Genomic DNA, 19709 nt, shown 5'->3' with positions numbered 1-19709 from the left:
TTCGAGAGCGAGTTGATGCAGTGATTGCAGGTGATTAAATAACTTACTGACTAGATGGTTTTCTAACGAATGATAAAAAATATTTTTTTGTATAGTTTTAAAGGTTAAAAACTTCAAAGACTATTTATTTCTGTGAAAATATATTTTCTAATAATATATTACCAAACCTTATTTGTGAAGCTCAATGTAATTACAGAGCAATATAGTGAATAAATGACAAAAGACTATCTTCCAAAGTTCATGATGTTGACCATCTTATAATTTATTCCTTTAATTCAGTTGACATTTACAATTCTTGACAGTATCTGTTTCGTAGCGCAAAATCAATCACTTAATTATTATATCAATCAGTGAATCTATTATGCCCTTAACTCATCAGAATAAATAGCAACAATCAATATGTCAAAAGAAAATAAAGTGCGTTTTGACATGATTAAAATCCGAAAATTGGAAGAAAAGTTGTAAATACCTTGTTTCCATTACATTATTTTAAATTTTATATATAGTATGTAGTTGTCCGTTACATGTATCCAAGGGTAAAAACTAACAAATATAATGAGGTTACTGACAGTGTTCAATAAAAAAGCAAAATATTTTATTCACTTTTTAGTAAACAAACTACTTTGTCACAATGATAACAGAGCTATCGTTTCAGTCAAAATATGACCTCTTCGGGTGACTTCCGGCTGTATTGGAAGCCAGACCTTAAATAGTGGAAGTACAATGTGATTTGTTTACTAAAAAGTAAATAAAAAAAAAATATTAGTCCTCGCACAAAAGCACAGGACACAAAATGTTTTAAACAATAATAATAGAATAAAAATAATAACAAAGTCTTTCGCTAGCGAGGACTACTACTGAGCGTAGCCAGTTATACACTCCTTTTGAAATTTTCATCTCTATTTTTCTCGTTATCTACTGAATATTTTTAATGAAACCTATATGAAATATGTTCCTTATTAAATTGTAAAGATTTTCTATTCTCAAAGAAGTTTAAAAAAATTTAATCTAAAAAGGTTATTTTAAAGTTTTTGTTAAAAAAATTCAGATTTTCTTATTATTCAGACATGTATGACAAAGAGGGAGTTGCAAAAAAGAGTTGTGGTATGAGGAAAATTACAAACTGAAACAGAATATTCAGACCTGTAATAATACAAAGAGGGGGTTGCAAAAAAAGTTGTGGTATGAGGAGAATTACAAACTGAAACAGAATATTCAGACCTGTAATAATACAAAGAGGGGGTTGCAAAAATGAGATGTGGTGTGAGGAGAAATACAATCTGAAATAGAGAGGCGGAGAGTTTTTATAAATACATACAAAAGCACATTCATCTGTTTTTTTTTAAATCCAAATTAATAAATTGAATAAAATATAATCTTAAAAAGATACGATACAAGGTAGAAAAGCATTTCATCCAAGGCATGAAAATTGTTAAACAAAATGTTTTTACTATAGGCTTTAAAAATAAAGGTACAAGATTCAATTTAAAATTTATTTATCTTCAAAGTGCACTTTTATACATTTTACAAAGTAAGGTATTAAATTTTTATACCTTACTTTGTAAAATTTATAAACGTGCACTTTGAAGATAAATAAATTTCAAATTGAATTTTGTACCTTTATTTTTAAAGCCTATAGTAAAAACATTTTGTTTAACAATTTCCATGCCTTGGATGGAATGCTTTTCTAACTTATATATATATACACACATTTCTGATAACTATGTACATATTTGATACAGGTTTACATTTTTCTTATTTAAAAAGTGAGCTCTATTGCGTGCGCACACACACACTTCTGTAACCCTTATTGACTTGATAATCTAATAAAGTTTGTAACTTTATTCTTTATCTTATTTTAGTGTTTGGGTAACTGGGTATAGCTTTTTTTTTCTTTTTTTTTTACCTTATAGTTGAAAAATAAATTTTCAACTAAATTTTATCTCTCTTGTGCTATATATATATATATATATATATATATATATATATATATATATAGTGTGTATGTATGCATATATAACAAGTTTTTAAGAGATACAATATAATTATTTTTACAATGCTCACATAATCTTTAGAAGGTGCAGACCAGCAATCCATGACTTAGAGTTTTGCCCTCCATTATGCTCATCAGTAGGGCACATTCAAACTCAGGATTTGAAACGCAAATCATTTGCATATTAGGCAAGTACTCTGAGCCATCATGCCACATGCAAGAATGTTTTATTAATGAATAAGAATGTGCAAACTATTTTGTTAATTATACCAATAAGGGCCGACAAAGTGTTCTTTAGCTTTGGTCGACAATCACCTAGATATGGTGTCTCAATAAAAAATACCTTAGCTTTTCTACATCTACTGATTCAAGAACACTTACGCATACTTTCGATCAGACAAAACGTTTCCTGTTCTGCAGATTTAATCTTCCTCTTGTCTTTAAGGCTCGCATCTCTTGCCCATCATATTATTCCAATAGCAGTTCTCTCCATGCAACACATATCTTCAACCCTCACTGGCAAGGGTTCACTTCCATGCATTCCACTGTATACACATACCTGGTCGAGACTGATAACTCTCTGCTGGTTAGTAATGGCAAAAGTTCCCTGATCTTACGTCATCCACTCCTAGCTCTTACAATGACACCAGCTCCTCCCAGTGCTCTAATAGTATCACCAAAAAATGGTTGCATCATTCTACCGCTTCAGAAGGTAACTCAATCTGAAACCTGTATAAAAGCTAGATATGTCCTAAAATGGAGTACTGTTGCCATATCTGGGCAAGAGCTGACCGGAGCACCCTATTCTGCTTTGACAGCGTTCAAAACTGGCTTCGAAACCTAGTAGGTGATGCCCTTTTCTCTTCCCTGCAATCTATTTCCTACAGAAGAAATGTTGCGAGCCTGTATCTGCTCTATCGTTATTTTCATGGCAAGTGCTCGTCTGAGCTCCAATCTATTGTTCCTTCTTGCCATATTTTCACAAAAGAAACTCATCTATAACAACCATCAACAGTCCCCCCCCCATTTTCTATCTATGCCTACATCTAAACGCAAATTCCATGGACAAAGTTTCTTTCCTAGAACTGCCTGCCTGTGGAACTTTGTTTCGCTAGTCTGCATTCTAGCTTACCACAATATGGTTGTCTTCAAGTCCAATGTAAACAAGTTCTTGTTGAGCCGTCCCCTTAAATAATCGTATTATATCCAATTTCCACCACTAAAAATTACTTTGCTGTTGTCTCAATGACTACCGCACACTCATTAACCGTTATCCTCGAGTGGCCTTCAGGTCTTGATAAGTGGTGACTTCTTTTTAAAAAAAAAAATAAATAAATAAATAAATAAAAACTTCTGGTAAACCTCAATAGACTAGCCATTCAGATATGCTTTCTCCACATCTGACTTCTCATCCATCTTTATTGTTTTTGTTAAGGTTTCATATCGACCAAGATTCATTTTCTACTTGATCATTTTTTTGTTTTTCTTTTGAAAATTTTCTTTTTCTCTTCCTCATCTTTCAGTCTTTCTCTCTGCATCCTCAAGTTTTTTCTTCCTTTTTATCTCTGTTATATCTTGAACTCTCCAAATTCCCATCAATCGCTTCCCCGTCCAAGGTTTGCACATCATCTTTTTTTTTCTTGCCCACTTCGACCGGTCGTCTCTTTCTTTTCTCATTTCTTTTCTTTTTCTTTTTCTTTTTGCTCTCCTCGCACTCCTCCACCTCTGCTAAAATGCAGTCACTCTTGTACTTGTATCTCCGTAGACATCAAAAGGCGACCAGAAGAGCATTTATTAGAGACCGTTCCCATTTGATGAGCGTGGCTTGCTAATTCTCTTCATTATGCTAATGAACATCTGATTCAGTGGGAAGGATGTGGTTATTCACACACACACACACACACACACCTCTATATGATGAGGAGGAGGAGACTGCGGCCCTCCAACTTTGGCTGATTGGTCTCAAGACATCAAGGGTTTTTGACGATGTCTTACTCGATCCACTTTGTCTACTCACAATCACACTCTTCTGTTTCTACCTTGGCATAATAAAAACAATAAAAAATGCACAGAAGGAAGACAGATTATTATTATTATTTTTTTGTCTGTGTCATTTACCATGATCAAAATGGCCAATATTACAATTACTGAGATGTACATTGTTTTCACACAGGAGATAATTATTAGATTTTTCGTACTTAGAATTGTTTTAAAAGAAACTGTTGCCATAAAAATAGAAACATTTTTTATTTTTATATATCAATGTGCTATATTTGAAACAATATTTTAGTATTTATCGATAAAATTAAATAGTTTCAAGTAAAGAATGTTTTTTTATATCAAGTTATATTTTAAACAATATTTTCGTATTTATTGATACAATTGAATTGCTTCAAAGAAAAGAATGTTTTTATATCAAGATGTTATATTTTAAACAATATTTTCGTATTTATTGATACAATTGAATTGCTTCAAAGAAAAGAATGTTTTTTATATCAAGATGTTATATTTTAAACAATATTTTTGTATTTATTGATACAATTGAATTGCTTCAAAGAAAAGAGTGTTTTTATATCAAGATGTTATATTTGAAACAATATTTTTAGTATTTATTGATACAATTGAATTGCTTCAAAGAAAAGAATGGTTTTTATATCAAGATGTTATATTTTAAACAATATTTTTGTATTTATTGATACAATTGAATTGTTTCAAAGAAAAGAATGTTTTTTATATCAAGATGTTATATTTTAAACAATATTTTTGTATTTATTGATACAATTGAATTGCTTCAAAGAAAAGAGTGTTTTTATATCAAGATGTTATATTTGAAACAATATTTTCGTATTTATTGATACAATTGAATTGTTTCAAAGAAAAGAATGTTTTTTATATCAAGATGTTATATTTGAAACAATATTTTTGTATTTATTGATACAATTGAATTGCTTCAAAGAAAAGAGTGTTTTTATATCAAGATGTTATATTTGAAACAATATTTTTGTATTTATTGATACAATTGAATTGCTTCAAAGAAAAGAGTGTTTTTATATCAAGATGTTATATTTTAAACAATATTTTTGTATTTATTGATACAATTGAATTGCTTCAAAGAAAAGAGTGTTTTTATATCAAGATGTTATATTTGAAACAATATTTTTGTATTTATTGATACAATTGAATTGCTTCAAAGAAAAGAGTGTTTTTATATCAAGATGTTATATTTGAAACAATATTTTTGTATTTATTGATACAATTGAATTGCTTCAAAGAAAAGAGTGTTTTTATATCAAGATGTTATATTTGAAACAATATTTTTGTATTTATTGATACAATTGAATTGCTTCAAAGAAAAGAATGTTTTTATATCAAGATGTTATATTTGAAACAATATTTTTGTATTTATTGATACAATTGAATTGCTTCAAAGAAAAGAGTGTTTTTATATCAAGATGTTATATTTTAAACAATATTTTCGTATTTATTGATACAATTGAATTGCTTCAAAGAAAAGAATGTTTTTTATATCAAGATATTATATTTTAAACAATATTTTTCGTATTTATTGATACAATTGAATTGCTTCAAAGAAAAGAGTGTTTTTATATCAAGATGTTATATTTTAAACAATATTTTTAGTATTTATTGATACAATTGAATTGCTTCAAAGAAAAGAATGTTTTTATATCAAGATGTTATATTTTAAACAATATTTTTGTATTTATTGATACAATTGAATTGCTTCAAAGAAAAGAGTGTTTTTATATCAAGATGTTATATTTTAAACAATATTTTCGTATTTATTGATACAATTGAATTGCTTCAAAGAAAAGAGTGTTTTTATATCAAGATGTTATATTTGAAACAATATTTTTGTATTTATTGATACAATTGAATTGCTTCAAAGAAAAGAGTGTTTTTATATGAAGATGTTATATTTTAAACAATATTTTTGTATTTATTGATACAATTGAATTGCTTCAAAGAAAAGAGTGTTTTTATATCAAGATGTTATATTTTAAACAATATTTTTAGTATTTATTGATACAATTGAATTGCTTCAAAGAAAGAGTGTTTTTATATCAAGATGTTATATTTGAAACAATATTTTTGTATTTATTGATACAATTGAATTGCTTCAAAGAAAAGAGTGTTTTTATATCAAGATGTTATATTTTAAACAATATTTTTGTATTTATTGATACAATTGAATTGCTTCAAAGAAAAGAGTGTTTTTATATCAAGATGTTATATTTTAAACAATATTTTTGTATTTATTGATACAATTGAATTGCTTCAAAGAAAAGAGTGTTTTTATATCAAGATGTTATATTTTAAACAATATTTTTGTATTTATTGATACAATTGAATTGCTTCAAAGAAAAGAGTGTTTTTATATCAAGATGTTATATTTGAAACAATATTTTTGTATTTATTGATACAATTGAATTGCTTCAAAGAAAAGAGTGTTTTTATATCAAGATGTTATATTTTAAACAATATTTTTAATTTATTATTTAATTGAAATTCATTATTTAGATGAGTATTATTTATTAATTTATTTATTGCAAACAATTATCATCATCTTTCTTTGTTGTTGTTTAACGACATTTCAGCCAACTATTCCTCTGGCCTTCGTCAGGTGGTAACTGCGACAGGATAGGAACTCTGAATCTCCTAACTGCATTCTCAGCAATTACTGCCATCCATAGTTGTTTTTGTCTCACCACGTTTTGGGCCAAATAAACCTCTGGCCGGCTTTGGGTAGGATTGAAACGGTTATCTTCAGACAATTCTCACGAGATTCAACGTCTCTATCCATTCTATATTTCCAGGTGAGAATTGTCTGAAGATAGCCGTTTCAATCCTTACTTAGCCAAAAACATGTTGAAAATCAAAACGTGGATTCCATGAACAAAGCTTCTTTCTTAGAACTGCACGCCTATGGAACTCTGTTCCGTCTGCCTGCTTCCCACCTGACTACAACTTGGATGTGTTCAAGTCCAACGTTAACAAATTCCTAATGAACCACCCCCTTAAGTAAACACTTCATCAAATCTCCACATTAACGTAATGTACTTGCAATAACCCTAATCCCTGAGTGGCTTCCGGCCCTTGATAAGTGGTGACCACTGTGTAAAAAAAAAAAAAAAAAGAAAAAAAAAAAGAGAGACGACAACTACGGATGACAGTGATTGCTGAGAATGCAATTAGGAGATTCGGAGTTTCTATCCTGCCGCAGTTACCACCTGACGAAGGTCAGAGGAATAATTGTCCGAAACGTTGCAAAACAGCAACTAAGAAAGATGAGGATAATAGTCCGCAAAAAAATAAATTAATAAATATTTTTAGTATCTATTAATAAAATTTAAGTTTCAAGGAAAGAATATTTTTTCTATCGAATAAATATAAAATGGTTTTAGATAATGAATCTTGTGTATAGAATCTTAGAAGAAATGTTTGAAATAAATTTATAAGTTTGGTTGTTAAAATTGTGATATAAATTTTATCCTTTGTGGCAAAACACAATTTTCTTGTTTTCTGTATGTCAGTATGCCTGAGCTAGTCACTTTCATTTTAATGTTTTGGTTTATTTTTATTGTGATATTGTTTTATTTACTTTTCCAGCTGTTATGTAAAGTTTTCACATATAAATTGTGGAGAAACCAAATTGGTATCATTATGACATAGTTGGCACGTTCCAAATTACGGTTTTGCTGTGCCTGCAAGTCGGCAGATTTTGAAGTTGCCCCAAACAATAAAAGCACTGGTATTTAATGAAGTCAGGTTTCTCAAACAAAGGGAAGGGGAGGAACAGAAGGAAATAAGATTTTCAAATGACTTACAAATAGTTAGAATTAAAAATTATTCGAATATTTAAAATAAAAAGAAAAAAAATATTGCACAAGTTTAAATTTGTTGTCTCTCTTATTTGTAGTTTAGGGAAATTGTATTTTTATTTAAAAATTATTTTGCAAAAAGTGTCAAAATTAAGAGTTTTTTTTCCATGTGAAAACAAAAAATTATGTGCAGGAATTCTTAAGAGATTCAATATATTTTATGGAGTGATTTCAGTTTCTGATTGGTTGGTAGCAGAGTGTGGTTTTATCTGATTGGTTAGTTCTTCCAATTTTTTGTAATCATATTCTGATTATATTGGAATTATGTGAATGGGTTTCCTTGCTGCTTCAGTTACTTTGAGACTTGGGTAAAATGTACCAGTTAAGAATCCGTTTCTGATAATCAGCCTGGAAGGTGATGGGCCATTTATGTGGCCCACTATCTGTATTTCCTCCTACAACAGACAACACACTATGCAACATACAAATATCTGTGCGTGATGTCGCCAAGCTAATCAAGAACCTTGATTCTAGTAAAGCTACTGGCCCTGATGGCATTCCAATTATAGTGTTGAAAAGCTTCAACCAGAACTTGTCCCCATACTTATAAAACTGTTTAAGCGTTGTCTTAAGGAGAATTTCTTCCCAACACCCTGGAAAACTTCATCAGTATGCTCTGAATTTAAGAATTCAGGTCACAGGTCATCTCCCTCTCGGTACAGACCAAGGCAGGATAAGCTGTTTTTAGTAGCAACTGCCCAGAAGCATTAATTTACAGTTTACCTCTGCTAAATTCTAAGAAAAGAAAAACTTAAAGACAAATTAACATTTTGGTGGCTATTTTATTTTTTTATTTTTGCTTCTTAAAAGTTTGTCATAATCAATTACAAAAATAATGTTTTTTTTTTTTTTTTTTTTTTTTTCAGATGACCAGTGAATTTCGTCAACTTTACAAGGATGGCGTCATGGTAGAAGTTTTAGTCACAAAGCCAATCCATGGAGTTTTGGTCCGCAAAGCTAGAAGTCTCATGGAAGCTGATACACAGGTTATTTGTTTTATTTCTTTCGACTGATATTGAAATAGCATCACTATTTAAAAAAAAAATCCATGTTTTTTTTTTTTTTTTAAAAGTACTAACCTTCAAATGGTGCAGTCAAAAATTGAACTTCATCAGATTATTGATTTACAAATTACAGTTAAGTGAAGTTATTGTTGCAAATTTTCAAAATAGTAGAAACGTGTGAATTTCATAAGTTGATAAAACATTATTTTAGACACAAATGATTGCTGACCTCTCAAACTCATCAGTTGACCCAGAAAACACCAATAACGTCCACAAACTCATTTTGGGTGATCGTAAACTGAAATTTATGAGATATCAGAAAGCAGTGCATTCATGATTTTGCATTAACTTGTGTCAAAGTGTTACGCTCAAAGTGTTACGTTCAAAGCGCTACATTGCATTTGCTTACAGTTGATCAAAATCAATAATACATCAATTTTTTCAATTAGTAATGCGACAATTCCTATATTTTTCCCGATTACATATTAAATTCCCAATTCCAACATGACGATTCAGGTTTTTTAGAAATCTCTAAATATTTAACTTTTTAGCTGTTATTTTTTCCTGATTTATTGTGAAAATATTCAGGGGTTCAAAAGAGGTCAAAAATGCCCCAAAATGACACGATTTGCCTGTAACTTTTGATCCATCCATTAGATTTTTTTGAAACTTGGCCAAAATGTGGAGCCCATTGTTCTTAATATAAATCCAGTATGGGTGACCCTGGCAAACTTCTGGTCCGCGTCTTTGGGGATTTTTAGTGCTTTTTGTGGCTCTTTTTTCATATTTCTCAATAAAAACTTGACATGTCTGACTATCTTGTGGTTTTTCACAGTAGTCAACTCAAATATTCATGTGCTAAGCCCTGAAACTGCACAATTCACACTGTGCCCAGGGGCTCAAAATAGGTAAAAAAATGACACTTTTTACTGCATAGTATTTGATCCATCCATTAGATTTTCCTGAAACTTGGCCAAAATGTGGAGGGCATTGTTCTTAATATAAACTCAGTGTGGATGACCCAGGCAAAATTTTGGCTGGCATCCCTCTGGGACTTTTAGTCTAAAAAAACATGTCTTTTTTCATATTACTCAAAAACTTGATATGTATGTCTATATAGTGGTTTTCATGGTGCTAAATTCAAATATACCTATCTTAAGGTGTGAAACTGCACCGTTTGTCCATTTTCACTGGGATTCAGCGTTTCCAGGAGCTCAAAAGAGGTCACAAATGCCCCAAAATTGTAAAAAAAATGACACTTTTTACCCCATAGCTTTTGCCTTATCCATTAGATTTTTCTGAAACTTGGCGAAAATGTGAAGGCAACGTTGGCCCTTCACATTTCTTACATTCATCATTTCTTTATTTTTTGTGACGTCATCTCATAGGCAGCACCAAAGGGGAACCACGCATGCACGGCTTGTTATATTATTAAGCACAGAAAGGACAGGAAGGACAATGTTTTGAAGCCCTCGACATCTGCTATCATTCCCTGTTCTCATTGCAATAGAGCTTTTCAAGCAATGATTGAGCTTATCAGCCATATCCGTGCTCACTGATGACGACTCCTCCCTCCCTACCCTACAGGATGATCAAATGGTCCTCGTCGTTTCGATGGATGAACACACACATTATTATTTATATAAGAAATTGTAATTTCTTCATATTTGAAAGAAGGAAATGTCCTTTCATGAAAGGCTCTCAACAATATTCAACATATACAAAGTGCTTATATGCGTTATACTGCTGTACGGCTGCAAGGCCTGGACCCTGTGCAAAGATTCTCATGTATTTGAGGTCTTTGGCATGTACTGTCTTCAACATATCCTACCAAATTCAATCTGCACAATCCATGCAAAATAAATCTTAAACAGTGATTGATTTGGTCATGTTCGTTGACACCCAGAGGGAGAATTCATCAGCAAGTTGGTAGCCCCAATCACATTCTCCAGCTAGAAGACTTGGATAGAAACGGCGAGAATAGACATAGACATAGAACCTGTGTCTTTTTTGTGTTTTTCACAGGAATTTATTAAATGTCGAGACGTCCGTTCATAGTGATTTAATGATGACATCATGATCTGCGCATGTGAGCTGAAGTGACCGACTTTCATTTTAACTTTAATCCGAGTTCTTAAAGGGGCTGATATAATTCTTACTATATTAATTTTTAAATATTTACTGACACTGGTATTTCATCCTTTCGGGAATCATCAGTGAAGGGTGTCATGATTACAGCTGATCGGGAGAGTCGAACCCACCCACAAAGCCATCTCTGACTCCATTAGCAAAGAACAAACCACATGGCCAACTTTAACCGCAAGAAATATCATTGAGATTTAAACATTTTATTATGAAATGTCGAGACGTCCGTCCATAGTGATATAATTATTATGACATTATGATCTGCGCGTGCAAGCTTACGTGGCTGTTTAAGTATATTTAAAACCAGAAAATGTATTTATTTTTCACTTGTGTATTTTATTCATATGTTAATGTAGTACATCTTACATGTTTTGTTGAATAGCGGAAGTTCACCAAACAACTCATCAGAGACAAATATGTGTTCCTCAAAGTCTTTTTATCTTGGGATAACAAGTATACAGTGAAGGAAAAATTTGATAAAAGGAAATTGCAAAATCATAAGAATAAAAATGCTCTTGTTTTATTGTATATAGACGCTCTTCTAAAAAAAAAAAATCAGTTGGGTCCACAACCCATAAGGAGATGTTATTTTATAGCGCCCTATTTGATTTTAATTATATATATCGTTTTTGTTTTTTCTTTTTACTCGGTCCTAGATATAACCTTAAACTATATGAGGCCCCAGCTTGCGGGCTTTGAGGAGTGTGGAGCCACACTTTAATTGCCATTGCTCCCAGGTCCACTCTGACCTGGAGTGGTAGTACCTGTTAGGGTCCAAACTACGGGTTAAATAGAAACCGACTTGAAAACAACAAATATATTCTATTAAAAAATTGTTCTTCCAAACCTTTGGATTCGGCATTAAATAACCTGAAAAGGGTTGATATGCCTTAAAACAACCAACCAAGCAACCAACCAACCAACCTTTTTACCCATTTTTTTTTATTAAAATAGTTTTAAAAGTTAACATTGATTTATTGTTTTCATATTTTTCAAGTAAAATTTACTGTCTACATTTAAAAAATAATTCATTCTTCTTATTAAATAGATTACATTTCTTTATTTGTATTGTTTGAAATTGATAATATTCAATTATTAATAACTCTGCTTTTATGACCACAATGTAGAGCACTCTTAAAAGAAAATCTACATCATATACTTATGTTTATATTTCAGAATACTGCTACTGTATCACAAGTGTCTGCCTGGAAAAAAGCTAACATTGCCGCCAGCTATGGAGATGAATATCCTGCCATCTTTAACATAATCCTGTGGGGAATGATCATTTTAGCAGTTGCTCTCTTTATTATTTCTCATGGAATCTGGAACATGGACCCTGGGCGGGACAGCGTCATTTACAGAATGACAAGCCAACGCTTGAAAAAAGAATAAACATTAAATAGAACAAACACTTTTAATTTTGTTTTGATAGCTAAACTACAAAATGGAAATAGGATTTTTTTTTTTAAAAAAGAAAAAAATTCTTTAAATTTAGTAAAATTAATTTTATTTTTAATAGATTGAATTCCAAAGAATAAATAATACTTTTTTTCTTTTCTTTTTTCTTTTGCTAAAATAAATGAAATATGATATGCAGTCAGATATGCCCTTTAGTTATCCCCCCCCTCAAATTGTTTATATAATGTGTGTGTACATATATTGTTCTTGTTCTTCAGTGATTCCTTTCAGTTTTGGTGGGAAATAAAATAAAAATGTTTTCTTTTAAGTCGGTTGTTCAAAACTTTCTGAATAATGGTGTAAAAATTTTTTGAAGGGCTTTTTAGCCAAGAAACGTCGAAAGTCTATTATTGCATTGATATTAGATAAGGTGCTTCTTCATTATAAGAGTGAAATTTGAAAATCGAAATATTGAATTTCAAGTGAAAACCAATCGTATCTACTTGTCATATTGCAGTAATGAACATATCCAAAAATTACTAAAAATTAATTATTAATGAAAACAGTTTTTAAAGACAATTAACAAAAATTAAGTTTCGCTAAAGAAAAAGAAAATGAGAGGTCGTTTCGTAACAAGGGAGATAATTATTTTCTGAAAACTTTGAAAAAATTAGGAAAACTCAATTTTTGCTTATTGTCTCCGAAAGCTGTTTTCATTAATAATTAATTTTCTACCTCATCGTTTTTTGTAATTTTTGGATACGTTCATTACTGTGACATAAAAATTAAGTAGACACCATTGGTTTCACTTGAAATTCAAACATTTTGACTTTCACTATCATACCGAAGAACACCTACAATGATATTATATGTTAGTTGTATGATGGTGATTGGATGAATTATCAAAAATTGTTTTTATACATTTAATAACATTTATATATTTAATAACATTAGAAAGGATATGAGCCATATTTATTACTGGGTGTGGAACCTATTGAAAATATATTTGCGTGTTGAAAATATATTTTCACTGTTACTTCACCTACAACCTTTCCCCTCCTCATCCTGATAATGAGTATATTATCCAGAGGCAACAATACTGTAATTATTATTAAAATTAGCGGAATAATAAAAAAAAAAGCGTAAAAAGCCAATGTCTGGAATATAGTCTGCAGCACTTGTTTACATTGGTGATCTTTTAAACCGATGCATTTCGGGTGAAAATATTATTACATACTTGCGTGTCATGTCAAAATCAGTAGAAATTACAGAAATTCCATAAAATGATTGTGTAAAAAAAAATAAATGTTTCAAGTTATCAAGTTTTAATTCACTTCAAACTATGGATTTAGGAATATATAATTTATTGGTTGCACTTGTATCCAAGAATTCCAAAACATGATCAAGTAAACAAAAAAAATACAATGTTTAAAATTCAGCTTCTTTCTCATTTAAAAAAAAAAACAAAAAAAAAAAACTATGGATTAATCTAGGAATGCTGCACGTTTTCATATCAGACTTTAATTCAAGCCATATAAATTTAATTTTATAAAATCAGTAGATTCTCTACAGTGCAATCTAGACTACAATGTGTTGTGAACGAAGTCACTGCAGGGAAATATATGAAGCTTCCTCCCTGTGCACTGTAGTGGATTCCCAACAGGAGCAAACAATGAATTTCACTAATTTTGATGACAATAAAAACTATTGAAAATGTCCAGCATTCATTGATTCTCATTCTGTCCTGGGCAACGTCAGGTCTCCCTGCTGCCTAGGACAGAATGAGGATCAATGAATGCCGGACATTGGAAAGGATATGGACCATATTTATCTCTGGGTATGGGATCGGATAATTATCGTCTTGTTAAATGGCGTTTACTCTTTTCGTTTGTGATTAGCAGTGTAAAGTTTGCAGAGTTTTCTGACCAAATTCTGTAAAAAAAAAAAAAATATAATAAAAATAATAAACAGTCAAATTTGTTTGTACTGTAGAACTAGATTGGCAGAATAATTAGATAAAAGTTTACATATGCCCCCCCCCCCTGCAGCATAGGGGTGAACTTCCTTTGTATTCATTTACTAAATAGTCACATGATTGTGCGTACATATTCAGGTGTATGTCCTTCAATTCTCCACCAGATACATTCCTCGACAGTCGATTATTGTATTTTTATGTTTGTGTCGACTTACATTTAGTAGTCGTACAACGGAAGATAAAGCTGCAGAATTTTTTGTCCGCAAACAAACTTGCGTATCATGTTAGAAACCGATAGGTATCGCATGACTATTCATATTGATTTTGTATATTATTATTAAGTTTGTATATATATATTGTGTTTTGGAGAAAAAAAAAAAACAGTGCTCAATTTATGTTTTTTAAGAGTTTAATATATAATATTATACCATAATATTTGATTAGTCATTGATACCTATGGTTTCAGGGGATATATATATGAATTTCAATTCACTTTGTGTAATAAAGTCATTCCTACAGAAATTAATAAATTTTAGTTGTTCATATTTTTAATTTTTATTTTTACAAATTATATAACAAATATTTTATTATATTGCAGCCAGGTCATGTGTCTGCCCAAATCAAATCGTTGCTGTTTTTTTTAACCCTCTTCATATAAGCACTCACAAAATTTTACATGACTAAATTATGCAGATCAATTTTCGATTGCGAATTTCTTAAGTTTCTTTTCCTGCTTTTTGATAAATTCTGATTTTCTTTATTTTTAATTTTTCTACAGAAATTACAAATTTCGAATTCTTTTTTTTTAATGTCTTCAACTTTTTGCAAGGGATGCCCAGAGTTGCCAAGTCATAAAATATGCATTTCAAAAGTTAAAAAAAAAAAAAAAAAAAAAAAAATGCCTTGGGTGCCCTTAGCTAGAATCGAAACCAAAACATTTAATATTCCAGCCATGTTTCTTACTGTTTGAGCTGTTGCTAAATAGATAAGAAAGATTTATAATTAAACCACTTCAAGCTATGATTGGATTTGCACATACGCAGAAGTAATAGAAATATGTCGGCAAGTTGAAACAAACATTTTGCATTTAAACTTGCCTGCAAATTTCTGTATGTGTTATTCATCCAAACAAAGATTTTACTCGTTAGAAACCATCTTTGGTGTATGATTTCTGTTTCCTGTGTTACATTTGCATGAAAATTAGTATGTAAATCCGTTCTGTTTAGACTTAGTCAAGGGCAGGGGAGTTGACTATTGAAAATGCACCACCCAGCTTTATCCCACCAAGTTAAAAAAAAAAAAAAAAAACCTATAAGGGGAAAATCTTGGAAAAATGGTACCACACTTGGGTATAGGCTAATATACTTGTATCTTTCTGGAGTCACTAGGTTAGACTTTTCTGTGTTTTAGATAAAGAAGGGCATATGATAGACACGTTAGTAAGAAAGCATAAATGTTCAACAAAGGCAAAAATGAAAAAGAGAACACATATCTTGAGAATTAAATTTTATAATTTTTGATTTGGTTTTATTTTTTTTTATTAAAATCAGCAACTTAACAGAACTGAAAATAAAAACAAAGGCGAAAATGAAAGTCTCTTAAAATTCTCAAATGCAGGGTAGCACGACAAGGTTAAAGTTCTCGGACAGTAGAAATCGATAGTTCAATAATTTTCTCGGTCAGAAGTATTACTCATTGAGACGGAAGATGATGATGAAAGTTAAGCAAGTTCCAAATTACCCAAACGTGCATGAATGCGCAAATTCCAAAGTCATTATAATTTGAGCCGACAGCCATTAAACAAAAGAACAAGAAACCGACATAAGATATTTAGAAAGAGAAAAAACACGTCCAAAATAAAGAATAAAAATGAACTTGTCACCGATCTTTCCATCGGGGTTAAATCCATACGATGAACAGTAATTCACATACGATGACCTTATGCCATCCATGATGCTCTCTTTTTTCTCTTTCTTTATATTTTTCCTTTTCCTTTTAATCTTTTCTTGTTGACGAACTACATCCCTCATACCTCCTCGACGTAAATACCCCCGACAAGCAGCAAAATCCCACCCCCTACACATCAGAGATCCCTAGATGTAAGAAAGCCTTCTACTCTAATAGTTTCTTCCCCAGAACTGCTAGACTTTGAAACTCCCTTCTGGGTTCCTGCTTTCCCAACTGTACTGACATGCAGAAGTTCAAGTGTAATGTGAACAGATATCTTGCTGCCAAACTCCCTACATAGTATCCCTGCAACTTATGTCCCCGATAGTACATTAGAGTGGCACTGTGCCTTGTTTGGAGTAAAATAATAAAAAATAAAGAAGGATACCCACAGCTCGAAAGACTTGTGACCTTATGCCTTTCTTAGTTAAGTCAAATCCACGGCTTGCAAAACTTAAAATTAACAACTTGCAAAAACATGCCAATGCTGTGTTGCAAAGTATCCTCATGTACTTCCAACTTGAGTTGCATCAAATTCATAATTTTATTTCTGTTTGATATACAATATCTTTCCATTTATCCTCGTTATTTTTGCGAGTAGCACTAGAAACATAAGGCCTTGTGCCACCTGCCTTGAGGGTAGGAAAATTTACACATACATAAAATTCTCATCTAGATAGCTGATTCATTTCACAAATTGCATAACGTTCAAACTGTCATTCCCTGTCAGTCAGACATTGTCAGTTTTGCGGCATGAGACAATTTCGTATCCTGCTTTCCCTCGCAAACCGCAGGGGACTTCTTTCATCTTTGCTGATATGAGAATTTCCTCATTCTTCTTTTTCGCACAAACAACTACGCATTACCTCAAAAGGGTTAAACTGATTGGCCAATTTTGATTGTCTAACTAAAAGTTTCTCCAAAAGCTCTGCCTGCTTACATGACACAACAGATTCAGGCAATGGCAGCACCTGATGGCAAGGTGATCTGGTGACGCCTGGTATGAGGAATGTCACACCTGTTAATTTCAGTGTTATGTAACCAGTAGTTTTTATCAGATAAAAAATATTCACACAGATATATCTACTGTTTTATTTCTATAGATTACAATTTCAACAAGTTCTTTTTATGATTTGAGAATGACAATGGTGTTAAGTGTTTGATGACATGGACTAATAACCTGGATGTGCCAAGTCCAAATGTTATGGAAAAATGTCCGGGCAATCAAAGAACATAAGTCAATCCCAGGAATAAGGTGACCTGTTATGGAGAGGTGTCCAGGCAATCCCAGGAATAAGGTGACTTGTAATAGTGTTATGTAGGTGTGTCCAGGTAATCAACAAAAGAACACAATGAGAAATCCCGGGATTTAAAGCGACCTGCATCCATGGTGCCTGGAATGCATCAATATTACGTCAATCGGCCAGGAAAGCTAACTGATATTAAAAAGGGTTAGACCAAAACCAGCAAAAAGTACAATAAACAAAAACTGGCGAAAATAAGGTCAACAGGTCAATTAACAGGAACTCTGAGTTGCAAAACAATAAACAAAGCTGGTGAGAAAAAGGTCAACAGGTCAAAGTGATATAAATAAAAGAGCAGAGAGAAAAGACAGAGGAGACACAAAGCGAAACACAGGTTGACACAGTTATGCAACCAACTTTCTCCACCGCGCTCCAATGTTAGTTGTCACTTTTCTTTTGAAGTGTAAATAAACAAATCTGTGTTGAAAACGTAAAAAGTGTCTCGTGTTCATTTTAACATAAAATAACTTTTCGCTTATATGGCCTAGAGAACTTGACGATCACAGCCCACACAAATCCAGTTCGTTCAATAGAAACACTTTCATCCAACTCACACTTGAACTTGTGTCTAACTACCTGGAACGAACGGAGTTAAATAACACAACGTCATGAAAGATAGAAAATGGAATTTGTAAAATCAATTTTTAATTAGCAACTAAAATCAAGGCATTGAATGCTGGAAGCGTCATTATTTTATGATTTCAACTTTCAAGGTGTTATCTCTTTGGAAAGCCATTCACAGAATTTCGACGATAAAAAGGGGAATTTCGTCCTTGATATGAATCAAATTAAGTTGACTAAAGAAAGCTGTTTTTGTGCATTTTTTTTTAAATAAATCTTTTCTATTAATATTCATTTATTAATTAATTGAGCTCTGTTCCTCGTGTTGCATAAAAACAATAAGAAATTTCTGCTGACGCTCTGAATCCAATATAAATATTTTTATGAAAAGAAATATCAGGTTGAAAAAAAAGTTTTTGCAGAATTTTTAATTTAGATTTCAAATGATGTATTTTCAAATAAGCTTTCCTTATAATACTTTTACTTTATATATCATTTTAAACAGCATTTTTTGCTCCATCTAATCATTTAAATTACAATCGTTTTAAAACAATTATGTCTTCTCTTCAATACGTTAAAGACTGGATGGAAAAAAACAAATTCACACAATTTTCCTATTTTCATTCAAGCTGCTGAAACAGCTTGCGATATCAACGAAGCATTTAGCATATGAATCACTACGGAACGCACAGCACAATGGTGGTTTGAGAAATTTTGTGGCGGTGACGAGTCTTGAAAATGAGTGAAGTGGTTGACCATCAGATGTTGACAACGATCAATTAAGAGCATTAGTCGAAGCTGATCCACATACAACTGTTCGAGAACTTGCTCCTGAATTAGATGCAACGTATACAACGATTTCCAACCACTTGAGAAAGATTAAAAACACACAAAAAAACTTGATAAATGGGTGCTTCACAAATTGAATGACAATCAAAAGAAATACTAATGAAATGTCATTTCCCCTTCTTTTACACAACAAGAACGACCCGTTTCTTGATTGGGTTGTGATATGCAATGAAAAGGGAGTTCTTTATGACAACCGGCGAAGTTTAGCTCAGTGGTTAGATCCCGACGAAGGTCCATAACACTTCCTAAAGCCAGAGTTGCTTCAAAAGAAGGTCATACTGACTATTTAATAGTCTGCGACTGGTCTCATCCTACAGTCTTTTGAATGCAGGCGAAATCATTACAGCAGACAAGTACTATCAACAAATGGATGAAATGCATCAGAAACTTCAACAACAACACCCAGCATTAGTCAACAGAAAAGGCCAATTCTCCTCCACGAAAATGCCCGACCGCATGTTGCTAAACCGACTCTGCAGAAGCTGAACAAATTGGGCTACGAAATTCTGCCTCATCCACCATACTCTCCAGACCTCTCACCTACTGTCTACTATTTTTTTCAGGCATTTCGACAACATTCTGCATGAGAAATACTTCAAAAACCTAAGCGATATCAAAAACGCCTTCAGCGAT

At 31.8% G+C, this 19709-nt stretch overlaps 1 protein-coding gene across 1 annotated transcript in view; it reads left to right on the top strand.

Moving 5' to 3' along the window:
- Nucleotides 1-14408, top strand: part of LOC145296968 (renin receptor-like) — a 110646-nt gene extending 96238 nt beyond the window's left edge. Inside the window, exons 7-8 of the mRNA XM_080143197.1 lie at nt 8760-8879; nt 12219-14408. Of these exons, the coding sequence (XP_079999323.1) occupies nt 8760-8879; nt 12219-12434 (336 nt within the window). The 3' untranslated portion in view covers nt 12435-14408. The remainder of the gene's footprint in view (nt 1-8759; nt 8880-12218) is intronic.
- The last annotated feature ends 5301 nt before the right edge of the window (nt 14409-19709 follow it).

The sequence above is a fragment of the Euprymna scolopes genome, chromosome 17, assembly GCF_053919585.1.
Source record: "Euprymna scolopes isolate OS-2025 chromosome 17, ASM5391958v1, whole genome shotgun sequence".
Taxonomy (NCBI): domain Eukaryota; kingdom Metazoa; phylum Mollusca; class Cephalopoda; order Sepiida; family Sepiolidae; genus Euprymna; species Euprymna scolopes.
This window is presented reverse-complemented; position numbering and strand designations above follow the sequence as displayed.